At 48.0% G+C, this 25,184-nt stretch overlaps 1 protein-coding gene across 2 annotated transcripts in view; it reads right to left on the bottom strand.

The window, feature by feature from the left end:
* The window catches only part of BNIPL (BCL2 interacting protein like), a 29,237-nt gene that overhangs the window by 1,349 nt on the left and 2,704 nt on the right, over window positions 1-25,184 (bottom strand). Inside the window, exons 1-9 of one of the 2 annotated variants that reach the window (XM_083416747.1) lie at window positions 21,120-21,261; window positions 18,770-18,886; window positions 17,632-17,693; window positions 14,932-15,135; window positions 14,421-14,600; window positions 12,539-12,641; window positions 10,044-10,175; window positions 5,668-5,754; window positions 2,816-2,914 (exon numbers count right to left, since the gene is read on the bottom strand). In XM_083416747.1, the coding sequence (XP_083272873.1) occupies window positions 2,816-2,914; window positions 5,668-5,754; window positions 10,044-10,175; window positions 12,539-12,641; window positions 14,421-14,600; window positions 14,932-15,135; window positions 17,632-17,693; window positions 18,770-18,810 (908 nt within the window). In that variant the 5' untranslated portion in view covers window positions 18,811-18,886; window positions 21,120-21,261. Of the gene's footprint in view, window positions 1-2,815; window positions 2,915-5,667; window positions 5,755-10,043; window positions 10,176-12,538; window positions 12,642-14,420; window positions 14,601-14,931; window positions 15,136-17,631; window positions 17,694-18,769; window positions 18,887-21,119; window positions 21,262-25,184 lie in introns of those variants that run through there. The other variant, XM_083416746.1, reaches the window with a different exon arrangement.

Genomic DNA, 25,184 nt, shown 5'->3' with positions numbered 1-25,184 from the left:
ACAGGCCAGTTGCTTCATCAGGCATAAAGATAGTAGGCAGTTTCTTTGATGTACCCTTGCTTGGTTTGGTTAATGTTAGGGCCTGGAAATTGTTTCACATGAAGGTGATAAAGATAGCTATTTCCTTCCCATCCTTGTGTTTATGGGTTGCTGAATGCATTCCTCCTTTTTAGTCCTGCTTTATTTACTCTCAGATATGTCTGCATGCTCAGAGTAGTCTCTGTAGTTAAAAGAATTTCTTCTGATCTGACTTTGTCCCACGTGGGGTTTTTTTTTGAAATGCTCAGAGGAAATCTGATTGGTTCTTATGAATCCTGTGTAAAAAGTTCTTTTGTGAATAAAACAACCTGGGCCGAGAGGTGGAAAGGATTATTATTGGCACCCCTCCCAGAGTCTTGCTGGTTAAGCCTCTGTGTGTATTTTATTAATCAGAGCATAGCTGTCAACCGTCCCTTATTTGGCGGGAAACTCCCTTATCCCAGCGCCGTGTCCCGCTGCTGTCCCTTATTGATGATGTCCCTTAAATTTCCCGGGTTTCATGTTCGCCCGGCTCGGGAGGGAAGCAGCGGCTCAGGGTCCTCCGCCATGGGAGAGCGCGCACACACAAGCTGCCGCGTCTCCGTCTCTCCCTTTTCCCCTCGGGTGCATCGTGAGGAGACGGGTGGCAATGGGTGGGCAGGCAGCCCTTCTCTTGCGAGACTTCCACCGCGCTGCCAGGGGAAGCCGGAGGCGGCAGCAGTGGCGGTGACTGAGGAGGCGGCATGAGGGAGGAGGAAGAGGAGGGGATGGAGAGGGACGCAGAAGGGCGGCGCTTCAGCGGCCGCGTCGCCGCTGCAAGCACCTCATGCTGGGCTCGCGGGCGGCGTGTGCGAGAGTCTCCCCCCCTCCCTCTCTCTTTTGGGTGGGGAAGGGCCAATGGAACTCCTTGCTCCAAGACGATGGCAGCCCCAACGTGCTGCTTAGCATCCCCTCCGACCAGTGCAGCATCTTAATGTAGTGATTTCCCCCTCTGCATCCCTTTCATAACTCTATTTTTATAAATCATTTGTCCATCCATACTTCAAATTTTTACTACAAGTTTTCTGTCAATCCTACCAATGTATGTAACTCCTGACAATAGCTTTTCAACTAAATTATAAAGTTTCCCCATTCTTTATGAAAGAGGTCCTCTTCCTGGTTTCTAATTCTGCCTGGAATCTTTGCCATCTCGACGTCGTTCATCAGTTTTGTCTGCCCCTCTTCTTGGGTGGGAGTTGTAGACCCTTAGGATCATCTAGTCCAACCCCCTGCAAAACACAGTCACTCGCAGCAAAAGCAGCCTGGCTCCATCAGTGCCGGATTTCTGTATAAGCTAAGCCAAAATCCCTTATTGTGGCTGCTGATCCCTTATTTTCGAGGCTGCTGGTCCCTTATTTTCAAATCCGTAAGTTGACGGCTATGAATCAGAGTCCAATCTTTCCTTTGCTTTGGGAATGCCACATCGTTTCCCCCAAATAATTCCGGGGCGCTGTAGTGCAGAGAGGGGTAGACAGTTCCCAGTATCCCTTGCGGGAATTCATGCGCTTGAATGCATGGTGTATACACAGCTTAAGGATATATCTTATTTCTCTTCCTCCCTTAGGCCCACCCCTCAGTAACCCCATTGCATTGTGGGACTGGGCATTTCAGGGATACGGGTCAGATTTCCCTGCAGAAAGGGGACACTGGAGCTGCAACAGAATGCCGCAGCAGGGAGGGCTTCCCTTTAGCAGAACACTCCATTCCATCCCTCAGTTTTCCTGACAACCAACAGAGCTGAGCGTTAGGAGATGCAAGACAGGTTTGTCTGTGGTGGTGTTGTTTTTTAAGGATTTCTTGCAGCGCAGAGTTAATCTATGGAACTCGCTCCTGCAGGAGACAGCTAGGCCCTCAAACCTAGAGGGCTTCGAAAGAAGATAGGGCAAATTCATGGTGGTTGTCTCGCACAGGTGCGTGCTTGGCCAATGTGGGAAAAGGATGCTGGACTAGACGGGCCTGATCCAGCATCTTTATGGAACCTCCAGGTCCAGAAGCAGTCTATCTGGATCCCTTGGTTCTTTGGGGCATTTTCCACCAAGAGCAAGATTCTGGAGTATTGATATGGAGGATATTGATGTTCCGTTCCACCTTAACACAGATGTGTGGATTGTTGTATGTCGCGTGTCTGTTTACGCTCCAGCGCAGCTTGCTGGGAACTTCCGTTTGTATGTATAGCTATTGCTTTTGCTGCTTGCTCTTGGACCCGAAAGGGAGAAGACGTGTTTTTCCTTTGTCCTGATGCACGCGGAATAAACTGCCTGTAAATATGCTCTCACAGCCGTCTCCTGCCACTTCTGTTTGCACAGTGTTATTTACTCTGCTGATTAGAGCCTGCTCCAGCTTCTGAAGGCTTCTGAAGCTGCAGGTCGCTGTTTCATGGACCGGAGATCGCCCAGCTGGAGCCAGCTTGGGGCTTGCAAACTGCCCCCGTTTCCTTGGAAGCATCCCAACAGAAAGGCCCTCCTATGTCCTGATCCATGTGCAGAGCTCCTCTTGCATTCTGATGGAACCTCCAGGCCCAGAGGCAGTCTATCTCGATTCCTAGGTCCTTAGGGGCCTCTGGCCACAGGACGCTGGACTAGGTGGGCCTCCAGCCAATCTTACGCTCTTTTATCCCCTTGCTGCTCACCCACCCAAGTTTGCTTTTAGGCATGGTGGTGATGTAACCACCTGCTGAAGGAACAAGCCGCCCCCTCTTTCCGCCGCCTCCTCGGGGACTCAGGTGGGGACGGAGGGAGTGGGAGGACCAGGTACTCACCGGTGGACGCAGTCCGGGATGTGGACCTGCTCCAGAGGGATCAGGTGGCCCAGCTCCTCCAGGCTGTCCACAAACTGCACCTTCCGGCTGAACTTGGAGCTGGAGAGAGAAAGAGAAGCTAAAGGGGCAGACAGGGCAGGAGCAAGGCAGCAATAAATCACACTGAGCAAGCTGGAGTTACCGTATTTTTTGCTCTATAAGACTCACTTTTTCCCTCCTATAAAGTAAGGGGAAATGTGTGTGTGTCTTATGGACGCTGGGGTTGTGAACGTGATCTGTGCTGGAGGCAAGTTCGCAACCCGCAGCGCTGTGTCTTCACACACACGGGTTGCGATTTGGTGCTTCTGTGCATGCGCAAAGCGCAATTTAGTGCTTCTGTGTATGCGCGAGTGCCGAAACCCAGAAGTAAGCCATTCCAGTACTTTCAGGTTTCGGCGCGCCCGTAACCCGAAAACACACAACCTGAAGTGCCTGTAACCCGAGGTATGACTGTATATATACCGTATTTTTTGCTCTATAAGACTCACTTTTTCCCTCCTAATAAGTAAGGGGAAATGTGTGTGCGTCTTATGGAGCAAATGCAGGCTGCGCAGCTATCCCAGAAGCCAGAACAGCAAGAGGGATCGCTGCTTTCACTGCGCAGCGATCCCTCTTGCTGTTCTGGCTTCTGAGATTCAGAATATTTTTTTTCTTGTTTTCCAAAAACTAGGTGCGTCTTATGGTCTGGTGCGTCTTATAGAGCGAAAAAGTAACTCTTGATTAGCAAAACAGGATCGGCACCGGAGGCTCAGGCCTAGGAAGTGTGATGGCCTGGGACTCAGGCTCGGAGCCAGAGGAGTCTCAGTTCGCATCGGATCCTTTGCCTCAGGCGGCAGCTGAACCTAGTCTGGGGCCTGATCCTGAAGAGCACCATTCTGCACAGGTTCCCCTGCAACAAGCACCAGCTGGGCCGAGTCAGGGGCCTGATCCTGCCCTGGCTCCAGATGTGGGGATGACCTCCTTGCCTCCAGCTGGGCCATCGTTTACAGCTGCTCCACTGCCGGTTGAGTCAGGGGAGGCTGAGGCGGCCTCTGGGTCTAGTAACCCACTGACGTCTCCCGAGCTGCAGAGACTGAGGTCTGAGAGAAGGAGAGACCTGAGTACTCGCAGGAGGAGTGCTCGCCTTCAGGCGAGACAGGGAGGTGAGTTGCCGGGGGATCAGGACCGGCCGTTACCCTGACAAAGATAAAAGGGTGCCGGACCTTGCCCTAGGTTGCGGGAGCAACGTTGCTGTATGCTAGATCCTGTACCTGTCCTTGCCTGGTGTCCTGGCTTGGCCCTGTCGGACTGACTCCCAGCGAAACCCGCAGATTATGGACCGTGTATCACGGGTTACCCCCCGGTCCCAGCACAGGGAGATCAGCAACTCGTCTCTGGCAGGTCTTCCCCCACGAAGCAGTTGCTGAGACTGAAGGTGCCCGCCTCGCCAGAATTTTCCCAAAGCAATCTGAGACGCTGCCGGCATGTCTGCCTTTGCTCCTCTCTCTGCATGCCTCTCCTGGTCCTGGGAGACCAGGAGAGAGGGGAGCTTGTCGCAGCCGGAGGGAGAGACAGCCATGACTCTTCACCAAACAGACTCACCTCTGTCTCTGATTCTGGACTGCAATTACCATCAATTTTACCCATTTACATTCCTCTTTTGTTTTTAACTCGGTACTACTCAGGGTATTAAGAACCATTAATTTAGATATTTCCACCTTCCTACCCACAGTTCCCGATATTTCTATACCAATCTGTTTCCAAAATTCATTAACTAACGGACAGTCCCACCACATATGACTGTACATTCCCATCACTCCACATTTCCTCCAACAATTCTTACTTCCAGATTTTGTAATATGGTATAACCTTACAGGTGCGTAATACCATTTTTGTACCAGCTTCACCCCTGTTCCTGGGTTATCCTAGAGGTCGCGACAAAGGGTGGTTGCCAAAAGATTCTTTCCCAATCTTCATCTAAAACCTGCTCCTGAGTATCTAACTTCCAGTATTCTTTCAAAATTCCCTTTAGTGATTTCCCCTTGCTTAATAACACCTTATACAATTTTGAAACTATTTTGGCCCTATCTGTCCTATATTCTTTCACTAATTCTTCAAAGGGTGTAATAATTCTTTTACTACATTTTTTAACTTCTTTTTCCTTTAGCAGAGAGGAAATTTGACTTTTCTATAACCAATTAGTTTTATTCCAAATACAGTGGTGCCCCGCAAGACGAATGCCTCGCAAGACGAAAAACTCGCTAGACGAAATAGTTTTCCGTTTTTTGAGTCGTTCCGCAAGACGAATTTCCCTATGGGTTTGCTTCACAAGACAAAACGTCTTGCGAGTTTGTTTCCTTTTTCTTAAAGCCGCTAAGCCGTTAATAGCCGCTAAGCCGCTAAGCTGCTAATAGCCATGCTTCGCAAGACAAAAAAACCGCAAGACAAAGAGACTCGCGGAACGGATTAATTTCATCTTGCGAGGCACCACTGTACCACTTTCCATTGTACCTTCTATTCCCCAACTATTCTCCATTTCCTCAATTGAGATCTCCTTTAAATAAATGGGGGTGGGTGTAAGTTCATGGGTTCCATTTCACCCCCACACCCACACCCACAAAGGGATAATTTCCAACAACCTGCAGTCTGGTATTACCATATCGGAGCCAGCAAACAGATTATTTGGTTAAATTGATAAAGATACACTAGGAGAATGAGATGTAACCTGTTCCCTTTTCCCCGACTGTCAGATGCCAGAATGGGGTGGTGCGGTGGTGAGATTTAGTAGATTTAAATGCAGCAAATAATAAAATGATAATAATTGGCCAACCTACCTGATGAAAGGTCTGAACACCGCCATCAACGCTTTGATGTACCAAGTGGGATGGACGATAATCAACGTCTTCAGGTTCTTCCGGAGCCTGTCGCAAAAAAAAAGCCAAAGGAACTTACGGCACTGTTAAACTGGTGGAACTCCCCGCCACAAGATTATCTGCAAATTGGCAAATGAACTTAATTTCCTTTTGGCTAGCCTCTTGTGTGAAAACGTGTTGTTGTTGTTTTTAAAAAAAGAAACAGTGCTCAGTTGGTTAGACCGTGGTGCTGATAACACCAAGGGTGCAGGATTGATTCCTATATGGGACCAGCTGCATATTTCTGCTCGCAGGGGGTTGGACTAGATGATCCTCAGGGTCCCTTCCAACTGTATGATTCCATGAAGGAAAGAGACGAAAAGATTTCATTTTCCGAAAACAACAATCTGTTTTTGCTTTTCTAAAACGTCATATCGGTGTTTTGGAAATAATGCATTATTTTCTTACACAGTCCTAGCAGCCCTTTCGAAATAAACAATGAAACACCAGCACACTGTATTTCAAAGCTGTGGTACACAAAGAAGAAAGAAGAAGAAAATGGACCTGAATGAAACTTAAAAGTGACCCAAGTCTGTTTAAGAATTTCTGCAGCAGGAAAGATCATTTGCACCGGCCTATAAGTACAGTGGTGCCCCGCAAGACGAATGCCTCGCAAGACGGAAAACCCGCTAGACGAAAGGGTTTTCCGTTTTGGAGGTGCTTCGCAGGACGAATTTGCTATGGGCTTGCTTCGCAAGACGAAAATGTTTTGCGATTCCTGATAGCCTTTTAGCAGCTAATCCGCTAATCCCTTAAGCCTTTAATAGCCGCTAATAGCCGCTAAACCGCTAATAGCGCTAATCCGCTAATGGGCTTGCTTCGCAAGACGAAAAGACCGCTAGATGAAGAGACTCATGGAACGGATTCTTTTCGTCTTGCGAGGCACCACTGTACAGTGTCCCATGGACTGCAAGAAGATCCAACCTCTCCATTCTGAAGGGAATCAGCCCTGAGTGCTCCCTGGAAGGACAGATCCTGAAGCTGAGGCTCCAAGACTTTGGCCACCTCGTGAGAAGAGAAGACTCCCTGGAAAAGACCCTGATGTTGGGAAAGATGGAGGGCCCAAGGAGAAGGGGACGACAGAGGATGAGATGGTTGGACAGTGTTCTCGAAGCTACCAGCATGAGTTTGACCAAACTGCGGGAGGCAGTGGAAGACAGGAGTACCTGGCGTGCTCTGGTCCAGGGGGTCACAAAGAGTCGGACACGACTAAATGACTAAACAACAACAATAAGTACTGTGGATGCTTGGGTTGTGAACGTGACCCATGCAGGATGCACGTTTGCAACCCGCAGAGTCCGCAACCCGCAGTAGCATGTCTGCACCCGTGCGGGTTGCGATTCGGCGCTTCTGCGCATGTGTGACCACCGAAACCCGGAAGTAACCTGGAAGTAAGCCCTCGGAAAGCGGGATAGAGGGCAATTCGGCCCCCAATCTGGAAAAGATTCCCGTAGAAGAGCAGATCCGCCATCCAGCGCAGCGAAAGGAGGCAATAAATTTTACGCCAGGAAAGCCCAGCTGGCGTTTGGGGAAAGTCCCAGATAGCTATCTGAACTATGTATTGTTTGGACTTGTAGTAAAGTCGGCAGGCGGGGAAAGTGGACTTGAAGAGCAGGTTTTGCAAGAAGGCGTCATGGAGATCTGAGCGACAATTTTGCTTCAGCCAAAAGTTCAGGATCAATCCTGCCCAGCCGTGACCTTCAGCGAGAAGAAGGCATCTAGGAAGACCGGCTCATGGTGAGACCATTGCTCAGAGCTCTGGAGTGTAAATTCACGTCCAGATATGAAGAAAGAGGCGCAGAGAACTTTAGAATGTTTTCACACAGGATGGGGCTGAGGAACCTTAGAATCATAAAACTAATTTTATAGTATTTTTCGCTCCATAAGACGCACCAGACCACAAGACGCACCTAGTTTTTGGAGGAGGAAAACAAGAAAAAAAATATTCTGAATCTCAGAAGCCAGAACAGCAAGAGGGATCGCTGCGCAGTGAAAGCAGCGATCCCTCTTGCTGTTCTGGCTTCTGGGATAGCTGCGCAGCCTGCACTCGCTCCATAAGACGCACACACATTTCCCCTTACTTTTTAGGAGGGAAAAAGTGAGTCTTATAGAGCAAAAAATACGGTACATCTACAGTCATACCTCGGGTTACAGGCACTTCAGGTTGCGCGTTTTCGGGTTACGGGCGCGCCGAAACCTGAAAGTACTGGAATGGCTTACTTCCGGGTTTCGGCACTCGCACATGAAGCACTAAATTGCGCTTTGCGCATGCACAGAAGCGCCAAATCGCAACCCGCGTGTGTGCAGACACAGCGCTGTGGGTTGCGAACTTGCCTCCAGCACGGATCACAACCCCAGCGTCCACTGTACAATGAGTTTAAAAAATATTTAGAATAACTTTTTCTTTAAAAACCTGAAGCTTTCCTTTTAGGAATTCTAGGTGCCAAAATCCCAAGGGAACAGAAAATACTTTTTATGTATGTGACCGCGGCTGCGAGGATGTTATTGGCCCAGAGATGGAAAGAAGATAAAGTCCCTAGCAGAGAAAAATGGCAGATCAAGGATGGATTATGCCGAAATTGCAAAAATGACTGGGAGAATCAGAAATCAGGAAGACCAAACTTTTAATAAGGAATGGGGGGAATTTATAATTTATCTTAAAAACCATTGTAAACAGTTAAAATCGTTAGTAGGATTGGAAGAACACTTGTGGTTTAATGGTGAATTTTTGGGCACAATGGAGAGGTAAAAGATCTGGATTATTATAAAAGATTATTATAAAAGATGCAGGAGGAAATGATTAACCAAAGGACCCACAAAAGGGAGGAAAGAAGTTCAGGATACTCTTCTGTTTCTATGTTGTATGTTGGATATATAACTGTAAAACCTATGTTGGATATATAACTGAAAAACCAAATAAATAAATTATATATATATATAACCCCCTGCAATGTCAGCCACAACTGCGTTAGTTGCAATCTTTTTCTTTCTAGAATGTAGTTTTAAAATGTATTCATTTCCCCTCGTAAAATTTATACACCGTTTGCTTATGAAAAGTAAAACGCCTACCAATAGAATAGAATTAAATAAATTAAATAAAAAAACTCTTTTAAAAGTTCAGAAGATCAGCAAGGAACTAAAACAGGTCGAAACACCCACCCACATTCTACATGTCCGGACAGGCTTTGCCTAAACAAAAATGTTTTTAGCAAGCGCCGAGAAGAGTACAGTAAAGGCATCTGCCTGGCCTCAATAGGCGGGGAGTTCCACAGTGGAACATTCCCAAAGTGGGACGGGATTCATATGGCACCTTGAGCAGTGTTTTCGCTTTGCTTTTAGGCTTTGTATCTGTTTGCTGCCCTGAGCTCCTTGGAGAGGAAGGGTGTTGTAATAATAATACAGCTTCCGGGTCATGTGGCCAGCAGGACTAAGCCACTTCTGGCGAACCAGAGCAGCGCACGGAAACGCCGTTTACCTTCCCGCCGGAGTGGTACCTATTTATCTACTTGCACTTTGACGTGCTTTTGAACTGCTAGGTTGGCAGGAGCTGGGACCTAGCAATGGGAGCTCACCCCATCGCGGGCGGGGATTCGAACCGCCGACCTGATCGGCAAGCCCTAGGCTCTGTAGTTTAACCCACAGCGCCACCTGCGTCACCCCGGTATGGCTCCCTTTCATCACATACACAGCCCAAGACGACAATGACAAAAACCCACCAACAGCATATGAATCAATATGGCTAACCTGATCCAAAACACCCACCCACCTCACTCACACACGAAAACAAAGATCACCACAGCCAACCACAAATGAACAACCACACCCTAGGCCAACCCCAACCTCTCTCACCACCAAAGGAACACAAGTGAACAGCACAAGCAACGCTGACACCAAACCCTACATACATTAAGCATAATAGAAACATCGCCACCCGACTCCATCCCTTAGCTGTCAACTTTCAGATTTGAAAATAAGGAATCAGCACCCTCACCTGTCCCGGGGACAGTCTACGGGATATCTAACAATCCGTGATAGCAGCGGGAAATGGCGCTGGAATAAGGGAATTTCCCTCAAAAAAAGGAAAGGTTGACAGCTATGTCCCCCCCCCCATCTCCCCCTCCACCTCTTTCCCCCTTTTCTTCCTAATGTCTCAACAAATGAAACTGATTTGTAAAAACGTTACATGGGGGGGGGGGAATATGAGAGAGGGACATTGCAAACACTTTTGTAAATCGAGAAAATATTTAATAAAAAGGAAAAAGGAAAAAAACAACAGGCTCAGAGCCAATGCTGCTCACCGTCTGTCGATGGTTTGGTAACACTGCTTGATCCAGGAAAAGGACGGCACCTGGCTGCGGGGCGTGGCTCCACTCAGACACACCAGGATGTAATTTTCGGCGACCATCAGCTCCAGAGTCCCGATGATGTACCTGGGGTTTGAGGCATGAGAGAGACGTCAGAGCTGGTTTCAAAAATGCAATACAGTGGTGCCCCGCAAGATGAATGCCTCGCAAGACGGAAAACCTGCTAGACGAAAGGGTTTTCTGTTTTGGAGGTGCTTCGCAGGACAAATTTCTCTATGGGCTTGCTTCGCAAGACGAAAATGTCTTGCGATTCCTGGGGGGTTTTTTTCGCTCCCCACCCCCTTTTTCTAAGGCACTAAGCTGCTAATAGCCTTTTAGCAGCTAATCCGCTAATCCCTTAAGCCTTTAATAGCCGCTAATAGCCGCTAAACCGCTAATAGCGCTAAACCGCTAATCCGCTAATGGGCTTGCTTCGCAAGACGAAAAAACCGCTAGACGAAGAGACTCACGGAACGGATTCTTTTCGTCTTGCGAGGCTCCACTGTAGTTACCTGAGACCAGGGAGAAGAGTCGATGGAGGAAGATTGGAAAAAATTTAAAGTATATTTACAGAAATACTGCAAAATTAATGAATGTTAGAAGTATATTGGAATGAAGGTATACGGTTTTAGCAGAAGGGTTATTAAGAATTATATGAATATTAAGTGTTAATGTGTTAAATTGGAAAACTGAAAGTTAAATTGTGTTAAGATAAATTATAGAACAAAAACTGAAGAAGAGGGAAAGGATTTGTTGAACTAGATAATTTGAACTAGAATACAAAAAAGGGAGGTGCGAGGAAGTCGAGGAAATAAGCTAATGAAAGATTGGGATATAAAAATTTGGATGTGTGTTTCTGTTCTTCTTTTTTATGTTGTATTGCTGTATTGTTTTTTTCTTTTTTGTTGTTGATGTATTGTTTGTTGAATTCATGTATTGTTTTTTTATTGTTTTTCTTTTTATAATTATAAAATATCTAATAAAAAAATTATTAAAAAAAAACACAAAAATGCAATAGTTACTTTGGATAATAGATAATCGGTCATAATATAGACATGGAAACATGGGAAAGATTGTGAAATATGGATATAAAATTTACAGCGCCCTCAGCCAGTAAAACGAGATGAGCGCCGCAACCCCAGAGTCATTCGCGACTGGACTTACCATATTTTTCGCTCCATAAGACGCACCTTTTTCCTCCTAAAAAGTAAGGGGAAATGTCTGGGCGTCTTATGGGGCGAATGTGTGGTCGGTCGCTGACTCCCTTTCTGCCCCTTGCCCCGGCCTCCATTGTTGAATGTTCTGCAGACGGAGGCTGCTTGTTTCCCCAGCGACATGTGACTGGCTGATTAGATTATCTGTCTGGAAACTGTAGAAAGGGCTCCCTTTCCTTTCCTAAAGAAGCTGCAGAACTGTGAGTTGAACCCCATAAAAACAGGATTTTCCCCCTTTGCAAAGTAAGCTCAACAACTTTGAGCTGATCCTCAAATAAAGGGGTTTCCCCCTTTGTAAAAAAAGCTGCACAATTTTGAGCTGATCCGCCCAAAACTGGGCTTTGCCCCTTTCCTCCTCGAAAAACTAGGTGCGTCTTATGGAGCGAAAAATACGGTAACTGTTAGGAGTCCTTTACCTTTGCCTTTTATGGTTTAAGAGAAAATTACTGTATATGAAAATGATATATCGATGGTACCTAACACCGAGAAAATTGGGGAAAATGTCTAAATCAAAAAAGTGTTGGAAATGTAAAGACAAAGAAGGTTCCTTTTATCAAGTGTGGTGGTCTTGTAGTAAGGTTACCGGGAAATGATATACAGTATATTATAATGAATTGAAAAGGATGTTTCAAATAACGCTTGTAAAATAAGAGAAAAAAACCCAACCCAGAAGCTTTTCTTTTGGGAATTATAAGGACAGAACTACCCAAATTGCATAGAAATTTATTCATGTGTGCTACTAAGGCAGCAAGAATGTTACCGTACTTGCCCAAAAGTGGAAAGAAGCGGAAGTCCCAGTAAAGGAAGAATGGATACAAAAACCTATGGAATATGCAGAAATGGCGGAACTTACCGGAAGAATAAGAAATCGAGATAACAAACTTTTTATATATATAAAAGAATGGAAATGGTTTATTGAATGTTTACAGATAAATTGCAAACAGATCAAAACGTTGGCAGGATTCTTGTAATAACCTGCAGTTTCATAAGAGTATATGAATAAACAAGCAAATTAAATGAATTCGGATGCGCAGAAGAGATTAAAAAATAAATTTAAGGAACGGCAGAATGATTTTAAATTAATTAATGAAATGTATAAATCTGGAAAGTATGAATAAAAATGTAAAAGAAATGCATTTAACCAAGAATCGTAGCATCCCCAGCAATCGACGGCTCCGGCCACCCGAGCGGAAGCCCTCTTTCCCGCCCGGTTTTGAGGGACCAGGCATCTCTCACCTGAAGAGATTCTCCATGACGTACGGATAATCTGGGATGGAGCTGTCAGGTAAGTAGCACGAGGCAAACATGATGATGGCATTCAAGCCTTCTCCAAAGTAGCCTAGGAAGGAATAAGGGGAGAGGTCAGTTGGGGATCCTTTGGGAGGAAGGGGTCACCAGTCACAGTTTGATTTGTGTCTGCCACACGGTGACGGACAGGTTGGATAATAAACAACAACAACAACAACAACAACAATAATAATAATTTATTATTTGTACCCCGCCCATCTGTCTGGGTTCCCCCAGTCACACTGGGCAGCTTCCAACAAAGATTAAAAATACATCAAAATGTCACACATTAAAAACTTCCCTGAACAGGGCTGCCTTCAGATGTTTTCTAAATGTCAGGTAGTTGTTTATCTCTTTGACATCTGATGGGAGGGCGTTCCACAGGGCGGGCGCCACCACTGAGAAGGCCCTCTGCCTGGATGCAGAGGAGCAGTGGGAGGAATAATAATAATTAAAAAAAAATATTTATACCCTGCCCTCCCTGGGCACAGCCAGGCTCAGGGCAGCTAACATCAGTAAAATTACAATAAAAACATAATAGGGGAGGATTTTTTTATAAAAAAAATACAGGTTAAAAATACAATTTAAAATACAGCCTCATTTTAAAAGTAGCCCATGGATCAAAACCCTAAGGGGAGGGAAACATAAGGGTCAGACTGAGTCCAAGCCAAAGGCCAGGCGGAACAGCTCTGTCTTGCAGGTCCTGTAGAAAGATGTCAAGTCACTTGGGACAGAGCGTTCCACCAAGTCGGGGCCAGTACTGAAAAGGCCCTGGCCCCAGTTGAGACCAATCTAACCACCTTGCGACTTGGGACCTCCAAAATGTTGTCGTTTGTGGACCTTAAGGTCCTCCGCGGGGCAGACCAAGAGAGGCAGTCCTGTAGGTACGAGGGTCCTAGGCCGCATAGGGCTTTAAAGGTCAAAACCAGTATAAATAATAAATTATTAAATTATTATTACTTAATCTGTGTGATTTATTGCTGGCTGGCTCCCTGACACACACACACACACACACACACACACACCCCAAACCCAAGTTGCCTTTCTTGCCGAGCTGAAAAGCCCCAGAGAGGGTAGAACCAAGAGCCAAAGGGGCCCATTAGGGCCAAATGCCACTGGGGACAAACATATCTAGATAGACTGCCTCTGAACCTGGAGGTTCCCCAAGAACTTATGAAGAGCCCTGTAGCTGGATCAGGCCAGTGGCTCCTCTACTCCAGCATCCTGCTCCATAGAATCATAGAGTTGGAAGAGACCACAAGGGCCATCGAGTCCAACCCCCTGCCAAGGAGGAAACACCATCAGAGCACTCCTGACATATGGTTGTCAAGCCTCTGCTTAAAGACCTCCAAAGAAGGAGACTCCACCACACTCCTTGGCAGCAAATTCCACTGTCGAACAGCTCTTACTGTCAGGAAGTTCTTCCTAATGTTTAGGTGGAATCTTCTTTCTTGTAGTTTGGATCCATTGCTCCGTGTCCGCTTCTCTGGAGCAGCAGAAAACAACCTTTCTCCCTCCTCTAGGTGACATCCTTTTATATATTTGAACATGGCTATCATATCCCCCCTTAACCTCCTCTTCTCCAGGCTAAACATGCCCAGCTCCCTTAGCCGTTCCTCATAAGGCATCGTTTCCAAGCCTTTGACCATTTTGGTTGCCCTCCTCTGGGCACGTTCCAGTTTGTCAGTGTCCTTCTTGAACTGTGGTGCCCAGAACTGGACACAGTACTCCCACAGTGGCCCACCCCATGCCCCCAAGGGAAGCCTGCAAGGAGGACACAAGCCCCACAGCTCCAACCCTCTTCACCTCAGCAGCTGACATTATTCCTTACCTCCGTGAGAGATGACTTTCTTGTAGGGCTCGACGGCACCCAGGTCCACTTTCTGCTCCCGCTCGTCCGTCAGGAAAATCCGCCACTTGCGCCCGTCTTGGCCCTTGATGTCCACCACGCGACCGGTGCAAAACTTCTCAGGCAAGTTGCCCTCCACCCTCCGGGCTCTGGGGAGATCATCTGTGCGCAGCCGGGGTGGGGTGAGAGGACCGAATTTGGGTCAAGGTCAGGCAAAGGATCTGGAAAAGCAGAAGCTAGCCAGCTTCTTGGGACAGCGTTTCCCAAACTTCGAAGCGGGTTGGGCTAGATGACCGCTGGGGTCCCGTCCAACTTACTGTTCTAGGATTCTATGAGCCTATTTTCTCTTTTCCCCCTCTCCTAGACTCCTCGGGGCACAGTGGATCCCACAAACAAATCTCTTTCCGTTCTGGCAGGCCACCCGTTCCCACGCAGGGCCCACCTCCCCGGGGTGTCGTCCGCCTTGGGAGAACCTCGAACCCAGGCCCCTCACCTTCCCATTCGAACTCGTGCCCGTTCTCAGAGCCCTCCTGGAGCTCGCTGTCGGACGGGGTCTCCAGCTCGTCCACGTTGATGTCCAAACTGCCTTCCGGCGTGGCTTCCAGGCCCTCTCCAGATTTCACCGAGCTGAGATCCGGGGCTGGGAGCCTTTTCTTCATGAGCCGTCGACCGCACAGCTCTAGGGTGTTGGAGGCGACTGGTGTGGGGCGGAGGAGAAGAAGGGGGGGGAATCAGAGGTCAGAGGCCGGACGCTTGCTTGGCATGCAGAAAGACATTGATTCAATGATTCGATCCTGAATCATTGAATTGCCGCTGTAGATAAGACTGTAATCACATTTATATACATATTGTGGATAATGCACACAGTGACTTGCGATCTCGATGCCTTATGAGGAACGGCTAAGGGAGCTGGGCATGTTTAGCCTGGAGAAGAGGAGGTTAAGGGGTGATATGATAGCCATGTTCAAATATATAAAAGGATGTCACACAGAGGAGGAAGAAAGGTTGTTTTCTGCTGCTCCAGAGAAGCGGTCACGGAGCAATGGATCCAAACTACAAGAAAGAAGATTCCACCTAAACATTAGGAAGAACTTCCTGACAGCAAGAGCTGTTCGCCAGTGGAATTTGCTGCCAAGGAGTGTGGTGGAGTCTCCTTCTTTGGAGGTCTTTAAGCAGAGGCTTGACAACCATATGTCAGGAGTGCTCTGATGGTGTCTCCTGCTTGGCAGGGGGTTGGACTCGATGGCCCTTGTGGTCTATTCCAACTCTATGATTCTATGATTCTATGATCACACGCCGTCTGTAGTCCGCTGGCAGTAGGAATACTGCATGTCTTTAAGTTAACATCTTACATTAAAAACCTGACAGTACCAAACTATCGAAGGCTTTTCACCAAAGGCAGACTAAACTTCTTTCCTTCTGCAGTGTTGGATGGCAGGTTGAGAGGAGTTCCCTACCAGGACAGACTTTGCTCATGTGCTCAAGACATTGATTCCATAAAACATATTTTGTTGCATTGTGCAAAATATGAGCAAGCCAGGGCTGAACTGATACTACCCTTGCTGGTACCTTTCCCAGGAAAATCAGAGGCTCACTATGTCAGGTTCCTATTGGAAGACCGGACGAATGCTAGAACATTAGCAGTGGTGAAGTTTTTATCGGTGGTTGCAAGAACAAATGATCCCTATATTCTGAACAAAATGCTTGTTTAGCCTGGAGGTAGGCTGTCTGAATTGTGTATTGCTTTGTAACGATTTGTTGGGTCTCTGGACCGTAATAAAGATTGATGATGATATACATATTGTTCTATGTTTTTTCTTTTCTTTTCTTTTCTTGTAAAATTCTTTTTTTTTTTAAAGCGTTTATTAATTTTCCAATAAGAACATCCAATTAACATATCAAATCAAATCCAATAAAAATAAAAAACTAAAATAACAAAAGTCCAATTGTCTTCCAAATTGTAATCTTAATTTTTTTTGTTGACTTCCCACGGTCTGAGTTCCGAAGCATTTCCCACATCGTAGTCCCCTGCCAGTGTTTTCATAATTCCATATCACGATTTTATCCCCCTTTTCTTGTAAAATTCGATAAAAATTTAATAATAATAATAATAAAAAGAATTGCCGCTGTAGCTAGGGGTGCAGCTCTCAATTTCAACTTCTTTCCGTTTAAAAGGATCATGGAATGGTATTGCTGCAGAGAACTTTACCAGAGGCCATCCAGATTAATTCCCTGCAATGCAATGCTTTCCAAGTCCAGCTCTTCCTCATTGGGTATGGTTTTCAAAAAGCCCTTGTGAAAATTCAGGGCCTCCTACACGGGCTGGCAGCAGCTCTCCAACCTTTCCCCTAAAAACAATACAAGGTGCTAGTCCTCATGGTTTTAAACAGGGGACACAGGAAGTCTCCATTAGTCCACCAATCTCGATATTGTCTGCACTGACTGTGTATGTGATAAAAGGGAGCCATACCGGGGTGAAGGCGTACTCTTCTGTTTGTCCCCGTGTCGGTTTCAGTTTATCGGTTAATTTTTCTAGTAAGGCTGTTTCCCAGACTATTTGGTACCATTGGTCCATGCTTACTCCTGACAGGTCTCTCCGTTGTCTGGCTATGATGCTTCTGGCTGCTGAAAGTAGGTGGGTTATGAGTTCTTTGTGGCGTAAGTGGACATTATCGTCTTGGAAGATTAGTAAGGCCAATTCTGGGGTGGTTTCTAATACAGTCATACCTCGAGTTGAATGTGCTTCAGGTTGAGCGCTTTCAGATTGCGCTCCACGGCAACCCAGAAGTAACGGAGCATGTTACTTCTGGATTTCACCGCTTGCGCACGCACAGGTGCTCAAAATGACGTCACGCGCATGCATGGAAGCGGCAAGACGCAACCCGCGCATGCGCCATCGCGTCTTACATTCCATTCAGGATGTGAACGGGGCTCCGGAACAGATCCTGTTCGCATCCCGAGGTACCACTGTGGTTATTTTACTTATTTCTCGTATGGTTGTTGTCCAGAATAGTCCCTTCAAATCTTATGATTCTGTGATTTAGGCGCATGGACAGGTCAAACTGAGGCACCGACAATGAGGGGAGGGGCCTCCGCATGCCAGAAGGAAGACAGGGAATCCAGAAGGGAAGAAAGCAACCCCCCCCCCTTGCCACTCCAGGAAACCCAAGTAGCCACCTGTCGGGTCTCTTACCTGGGCTCATTTCCGAACTGGATTCTTCCAGATCCTCCTCAGAGATCTCCTCTGGAAGAGGCCTGCAAGGCAGAAAAGAGAAGGGGCCTCTGAGGAACGAGAGGAAGGTGGGAGAGGCAGAGGCAGCGTTGCCTAGCAGCTATAGCAGGAGCAGGGAACATTTTCCATCCCAAGAACCTTCTGAGGGCCACAGGGCCAGAGGGAAGAGTGGTACAGCTAGCTAGTTTCTATCCACACCCTCCCCCCACCTTCCAACTAAATAATAATAATAATAATAATAATAATAAATTATTGTTATTATTTATTATTTATACCCCGTCCATCTGGCTGGGTTTCCTCAGCCACTCTGGGCAGCTTCCAACAGAACACTAAAATACAATAACCTATTAAACATTAAAAGCTTCCCTAAACAGGGCTGCCTTCAGATGTCTTCTAAAAGGCAGATAATTGTTTATTTTCTTGACATCTGATGGGAGCGTGTTCCACAGGGCGGGTGCCACTCCCGAGAAGGCCCTCTGCCTGGTTCCCTGTAACCTGGCTTCTCACAGTGAGGGAATTGCCAGAAGGCCCTTGGCGCTGGACCTCCGGGCAGAACGATGGGGGTGGAGACGCTCCTTCAGGTATACTGGACCGAGGCCGTTTAGGGCTTTCAAGGTCAGCACCAACACTTTGAATTGTGCTCGGAAACGTACTAGGCAGAAAAGAGGCGTGACCAGAGTTCAAGGAGACATCCCAGCAAAGGAGGTGGGGTGTGTTTCTCGGGGAAGGGCCGGATAAAGGACTGGAGGGCCGCATTGGTTCTGCCCTGCCAGGCCTGAGCTACAGCACCTAAGAACCCAAAAACTGCCTGGGCGTAGGTGTGGTGTGTTGCCTCCCAGAGATTAGTCCCATGGATACCTCAAGGGGGTGCCTGCCAGGTTGAGACGGACGCCCCTTTTGCTCCAGCACCCCTTTTTCCTACTGCGGCCAACCAGACAGCCGGCGAGCTGAGCTGAAAGGCCCACCCCTATCACTCGGCCTCCAGCCAGCCAATGCCCAACGTTCTAAGATAGACTGCTCTTGGGCATGGAGGCTCCGTTCCTCCATCTCTTCCCTGGGACACCCACCGTCACCCGCGTTCCCCCAGCGCGCGGCTTACCGAGGGAATTCATCATCTTGCCATTCCTCCTTCAGTTCCATGTCCTTGATGTTCACGGCCTCATCGGTGGTGTCTCCCTGTTCAGGAGAAAGAGGTTCTGCGGTTTCCTTCTTAAACCTGCAACAGAGAGGGAGAGATTGGTCGACAGCCTAGCCCTGCAGACGTCTCCGCAGAAGTTCGTCTTGGTGCTGAGTTCCAAAGAAGCTTGGTCAAAATTGAGTGGGGATGGCTGTGACCTTTCGCACCTAGAACACCTCTGTCGAAGGACATCTGAGCTTGGTTTCCCCAGCCACTCTGGGCGGCTTCCAACAAAGTATTAAAATACAGTGGTCTGTTAAACATTAAAAGCTTCTCTAAAGAGGGCTGCCTTGAGATGTCTTCTAAAAGTCTGGTAGTTGTTGTTCTTATGGCCATCTGGTGGGAGGGCGTTCCACAGGGCAGGCGCCACCACCGAGAAGGCCCTCTGTCTGGTTCCCTGTAACTTGGCTTCTTGCAGTGAGGGAACCGCCAGAAGGCCCTCAGAGCTGGACCTCAGTGTCTGGGCAGAACGATGGGGGTGGAGACGCTCCTTCAGGTATACTGGACCGAGGCCATTTAGGGCTTTAAAGGTCAGCAACAACACTTTGAATTGTGCTTGGAAAAGTACTGGGAGCCAATGTAGATCTTTCAGGACCGGTGTTATGTGGTCTTAGCGGCCGCTCCCTGTCATCAGTCTAGCTGCCGCATTCTGGATTACTTGTAGTTTCCGGGTCACCTTCAAAGGTAGCCCCACGTAGAGCGCATTGCAGTAGTCCAAGCGGGAGAAAACCAGAGCATGCACCACTCTGGCAAGACAGTCTGCAGGCAGGTAGGGTCTCATCCTGCGTACCAGATGGAGTTGGTAGACAGCTGCCCTGGACACAGAATTGACCTGCGCCTCCATGGACAGCTGTGAGTCCAGAATGACTCCCAGGCTGCGCACCTGGTCCTTCAGGAGCACAGTTACCCCATTCAGGACCAGGGAGTCCCCCACACCCACCCACACCCTGTCCCCCCAAAACAGTACTTCTGTCTTGTCAGGATTCAACCTCAATCTGTTAGCCGCCATCCACCCTCCAACCGCCTCCAGACACTCACACAGGACCATCACTGCCTTCACTGGTTCTGATTTGAAAGAATTATCCGTCACAACTAACACGCCACTGAAATCGCTGCCTATTCCTAACACTACCGGATTTACGTATAAGCTAAACAATCTATACCTTAGGGCCCCACCCTCTTGGGGCCCCCAAACAATTTAAAGGGGGAGGCGGGATGTACATTTCCAAAATATAAGATAAAAAACAAATAAAATAAAACCTGCATACAGCAACCGTGTTTTGTGTTGTGTAGGCTCCTAAGCCTACACAATCCCGGACGAGCCCAAACTCTTTAGACTCTTGAGAGTCCCATGGACTGCAAGAAGATCAAACCTCTCCATTCTGAAGGAAATCAGCCCTGAGTGCTCACTGGAAGGACAGATCCTGAAGCTGAGGCTCCAAGACTTTGGCCACCTCACGAGAAGAGAAGACTCCCTGGAAAAGACCCTGATGTTGGGAAAGATGGAGGACACAAGGAGAAGGGGAGACAGAGGACGAGATGGTGGGACAGTGTTCTCGAAGCTACCAGCATGAGTCTGACCGAACTGTGGGAGGCAGTGGAAGACAGGAGTGCCTGGCGTGCTCTGGTCCAAGGGGTCACAAAGAGGCGGACACGACTAAACGACTAAACAACAACAGGCTCCTAAGATGTAAGTCATGGGCCCCGCCTGCTCGCCTGCTCCCTAAAATATCACTGGTTTGCTCCTTTCTATATATAGGGTGCCTACATTCTGCATGGGCTGGTTGCAGGCAACATGTGCAAATGGCTTGAGATACCTATTAGCTCCATCGATTACCATATAGCATATATTCAACACAAAAAACAGCAGCAATTTGTTGTTGACAAAGGACAGCTAGACATATAAAGGGCCCCATTACCTTCAGTAGCTCAGGGCCTCATCAGACCTAAATCCGGCCCTGACCTCTGCAGGTTCGCCCCAACCCCTCTTTGTCATCAAATTTCAAGCTCTAGCGCCAATAAGACCTGCTCTCGGTTGCAAAAGCAGTTGCAGCTTCTCCCCCCGTCAACAATCCCTTGCCTCGGTTTCCCTCCCCTTCCTGCATCATACCGTTCATTGTAAGCTCCTCGGGGCAGAGACCAGCCTCCTCCTTCTCTGCAAACACAGCCGCCGTGCAACACCAGAAATGTTATTTAAAACGACAACAGTGATAATTAATGTCAATAATAGTTGGCGATGCATTAGAACGAAGCCCAAGCCGTTGGGAATTACCTTCCAAATGAAATTGGCCTCTGGGAGCTACCGGTTGACCAACTGAGTAGCTCAGGAGGTTAAGAACTGGGAAGAGAGAAAGTTTGCTCCCGGTAATCCCCAAAGGTTTCCCATGCTATTCACCGCAGGGCTGGTTTTGCAGCCGGGCGCCACACCCAGGAGGAGGAGAGGCTGTTTGCTCCCGTAGCAACCGGGCCGATGGATCGGCGCTCTCTGCACAAACTATGCAAAAAACCAGCTCTGCGATGAGAGGCGGATCCTGGCACGGGCGTTTGAGTTATCGAGCGCAAGGTGAACCTGAAAAGACAACCAGCCCTGCTGGATTGCGGCCAAGAGGCCTAGCCAATCAGGAATCCTGTTTCCCACGCTGGCCAGTCAAACGCCCGGCCTTCGATTGACTCGCCTGTTCCCACCGCCAGGCTATTCAGAGAGGTAGACTGCTCCTGAGAATGGAAGCTCCGTTCCACTAGCAAGGCTTTGCCGCTGACCTCTTGGTTTTAGAATCGTAGAATCGTGAAGCTGGAAGGGGCCACAAGGTTCATCTAAATCCAGCCCCCTGCAATGCAGGAATCTTCGGCCCGACGCGGCGCTTGAACTCGTGGCCTTGAGGTTAAGAGTCTCATGCTCTCATGCTATCCTAGCATTTGATAGACAGGTTTCAAAATTTATTTTGTTGTTAAGGATGCAGTCCCTCGACGAAACTGCCCAGAAGGAAGAAACAAGGAGGGGAAACTTGTGGAACTCCAGGCCACAGGATGTGGGGGGTGACTTGCGACTTATACAGTTCCACAAGGGGATGAGAGAAAATCACTGACCAGCTGCTAGTCATGAGATGTCTCAAATGGAGATTCCAGATTCAGGAGCAGTCTACCACACGTTCAGGACAGGGGAAAGTCTCTCCTTGTAACTTTCTGAGAGGCGCCTGGCTGTCTGCTTGTAGGCTAGATGGGAGCCTTACTCGGCCACAAAGACATTTGTACATGGAATCGTCAAGTTAGAAGGGACCCGGGGGTCATCTAGACCAACCCTGTCGTGATACAGGAATCTAAAACTAGATCATACATGACAGGTGGCCATCCATCCTCTTCTTTGTTGTTGTTGTTGTGGAGTCGTTTAGTCGTGTCCGACTCTTCGTGACCCCCTGGACCAGAGCATGCCAGGCCCTCCTGTCTTCCACTGCCTCCCGCAGTTTGGTCAGACTCATGCTGGTAGCTTCAAGAACACTGTCCCACCATCTCGTCCTCCATTGTCCCCTTCTCCTTGGGCCCTCCATCTTTCCCAACATCAGGGTCTTTTCCAGGGAGTCTTCTCTTCTCATGAGATGGCCAAAGTATTGGAGCCTCAGCTTCAGGATCTGTCCTTCCATTGAGCACTCAGGGCTGATTTCCTTAAGAATGGAGAGGTTTGATCTTCTTGCAGTCCATGGGACTCTCAAGAGTTTCCTCCAGCACCAGAATTCAAAAGCATCCATTCTTCGGTGATCAGCCTTCTTTATGGTCCAGCTCTCACTTCCATACATCACTACTGGGAAAACCATAGCTTTAACTATACGGACCTTTGTTGGCAAGGTGATGTCTCTACTTTTTAAGATGCTGTCTAGGTTTGTCATCGCTTTCCTCCCAAGAAGCAGGCGTCTTTTAATTTCGTGGCTGCTGTCACCATCTGCAGTGATCATGGAGCCCAAGAAAGTAAAATCTTTCACTGCCTCCATTTCTTCCCCTTCTATTTGCCAGGACCTCCAAAAAAGACTCCTCTCATGGGAGTCTGTTCCACTGTTCCTCTTACTGTCAGAAAATTCTTCAGTCGGAATCTCCTTCCTTGTAACTTGAAGCCATGGGTTCGAGTCCTACCCTCGGGAGACAACCACTTTGCTCCATCGACCATGTGACAGCCCTTAAGATATCTGAAAATGGCGGCAAGGGATATGCTGGCCCAAAAACTGGAAATTACAAGAAGTTCCTACCATTGCAGAGAGGCAGGCGAAAATGATGGAAAATGCGGAGTTAGCCAAACTGACCAGGCAGGATTTGGGATCAGGACGATCAGAGATTCCAGGAAAGCTGGAGTAAATTTATTGTGTATTTAAAGGATAATTGTAAGAATTTAAAAAAGACTGGCAGGACTGAAGTAACTCCTACAATGTATAAGATAGATATGAGGTTAAAAATCGCAAGCTCAGCAGAGCTAAAAGTGCATATGTGGTTTAATGTATTGTAAAACGACAGTGTAAAGAAAACAATAAAAATTTATCTCTTGCGGGGGCGCAATTAGTGTCAGCGCCGTCCGATAAGAGCTTGGGTGTAATCTTCAACACCTCCCTTTCCATGGAGGCGCAGATTGCAGCTATAACGAAGGCAGCATTTTTCCGTCTCCGCCAAGCTAAGCAGTTGGCTCCTTACCTCTCTCGCCCTGATCTGGCCACTGTGATCCACGCGACAGTCACCTCCAGACTGGATTATTGTAACTCGCTCTACGTGGGGCTGCCCTTGAGACTGACCCAGAAACTCCAGCGGGTGCAGAATGCTGCAGCGAGACTCCTTACGGGGTCTTCGCTGCGAGATCACATTCACCCGGTGCTATACCAGCTGCACGGGCTCCCGGTGGAGTACAGGATCAGGTTCAAGGTGCTGGTTTTAACCTTTAAAGCCCTATACGGCCTAGGACCCTCATACCTACAGGACCGCCTCTCCTGGTAGGTCCCACAGAGGACCTTACGGTCTTCAAACAAAAACATCTTGGAGGTTCTGGGCCACAGGAAGGTTAGGCTGGCCTCAACCAGAGCCAGGGCTTTTTCGGCTGTGGCCCCGGCTTGGTGGAACGCTCTGTCTCAAGAGACCAGGGCCCTGCGAGACTTGACATCTTTCCGCAGGGCCTGCAAGACAGAGCTGTTCCACCAGGCCTTTGGTCAGGGCACAGTCTGACCCCCTCCTTCGGTATTCCACATAGCACTCTAGCCCAATGGTTGCCATCAATTTGATTCTGAATTGATTTTAGAATGCTGTGTTATTTTTACTGTTGTTAGCCACTCTAAGCCCGGCTTCGGCTGGGGAGGGCGGAATATAAATAAAAATGTTGTTGTTGTTGTTGTTGTTGTTGTTGTTGTTGTTGTTGTTATTTTAAAAAAGATATCTGAAAATGGCAATCGCCCCTCCTCTCTCAGTCTCCTCTTTCTCCTTTCAGTCTCCTCTTTCCCACACCTGACTTCTTCAACCGTTCCTCACCAGGCTAGTTTCTTCCTGGTTCACCAGGGGAGTGCACTGAACGAAAGTGAGCCTGACTGTGGTGGCTGCAAAACACCTCATTCCAGATCGGTGATCCGTGTCTCGCTGAGCCTCCCAGACATGAATCACGCTCCCCTCCTTCTCCTCCTTCTCTCCGGACGAGTCGAACAGGTCCTAACACATCTGCACGTTGAAAAGGCAGAGATTTCTTTGGCTGACGTCGTGTCCCAGGAACAGCAGCGGCCAGAGAGACAAAATGTGGTTTATTTTGCAGAAGGAGTATTGTGTCTGTCATAGAACAATGGAATCGAAGAGTTCCTGGCCAGACCTCTCTACAGAAAACATGAAATCTTCAAGGACGAGAGCGTCCCTGAGCATGTGTGGTGCGTTATTTATTTCCGTGTTCCTTTACGGCAGATAAGGCCAGAGTCAAGAGTAGATAGACATACACGCCCTGCTCACAGAGAGATACCATTCACATACATAGAAGCAGAATTGTAGAGTCGTAAGGGACCCCAGAGAGACGCGGGTGGCGCTGTGGGTTAAACCACAGAGCCTAGGGCTTGCCAATCAGAAGGTTGGCGGTTCAAATCCCCACAACGGGGTGAGCTCCTGTTGCTCGGTCCCTGTTCCTGCCAACCTAGCACGTGCAAGTGCAAGTAGATAAATAGGTACCGCTCCGGCGGGAAGGTAAACGGTGTTTCCGTGCGCTGCTCTGGTTCACCAGAAGCAGCTTAGTCATGCTGGCCACATGACCCTGAAGCTGTACGCCGGCTGCCTCAGCCAATAAAGCGAGATGAGCACCACAACCCCAAAGTCGGCCATGACTGGACCTAACGGTCAG

The sequence above is a fragment of the Podarcis tiliguerta genome, assembly GCF_965153285.1.
Source record: "Podarcis tiliguerta genome assembly, chromosome: 16".
In the NCBI taxonomy this organism is placed as follows: Eukaryota; Metazoa; Chordata; class Lepidosauria; order Squamata; family Lacertidae; genus Podarcis; species Podarcis tiliguerta.
Note: the sequence above shows the minus strand (reverse complement) of the source record. Positions and strands in the feature narration are given on the sequence as shown.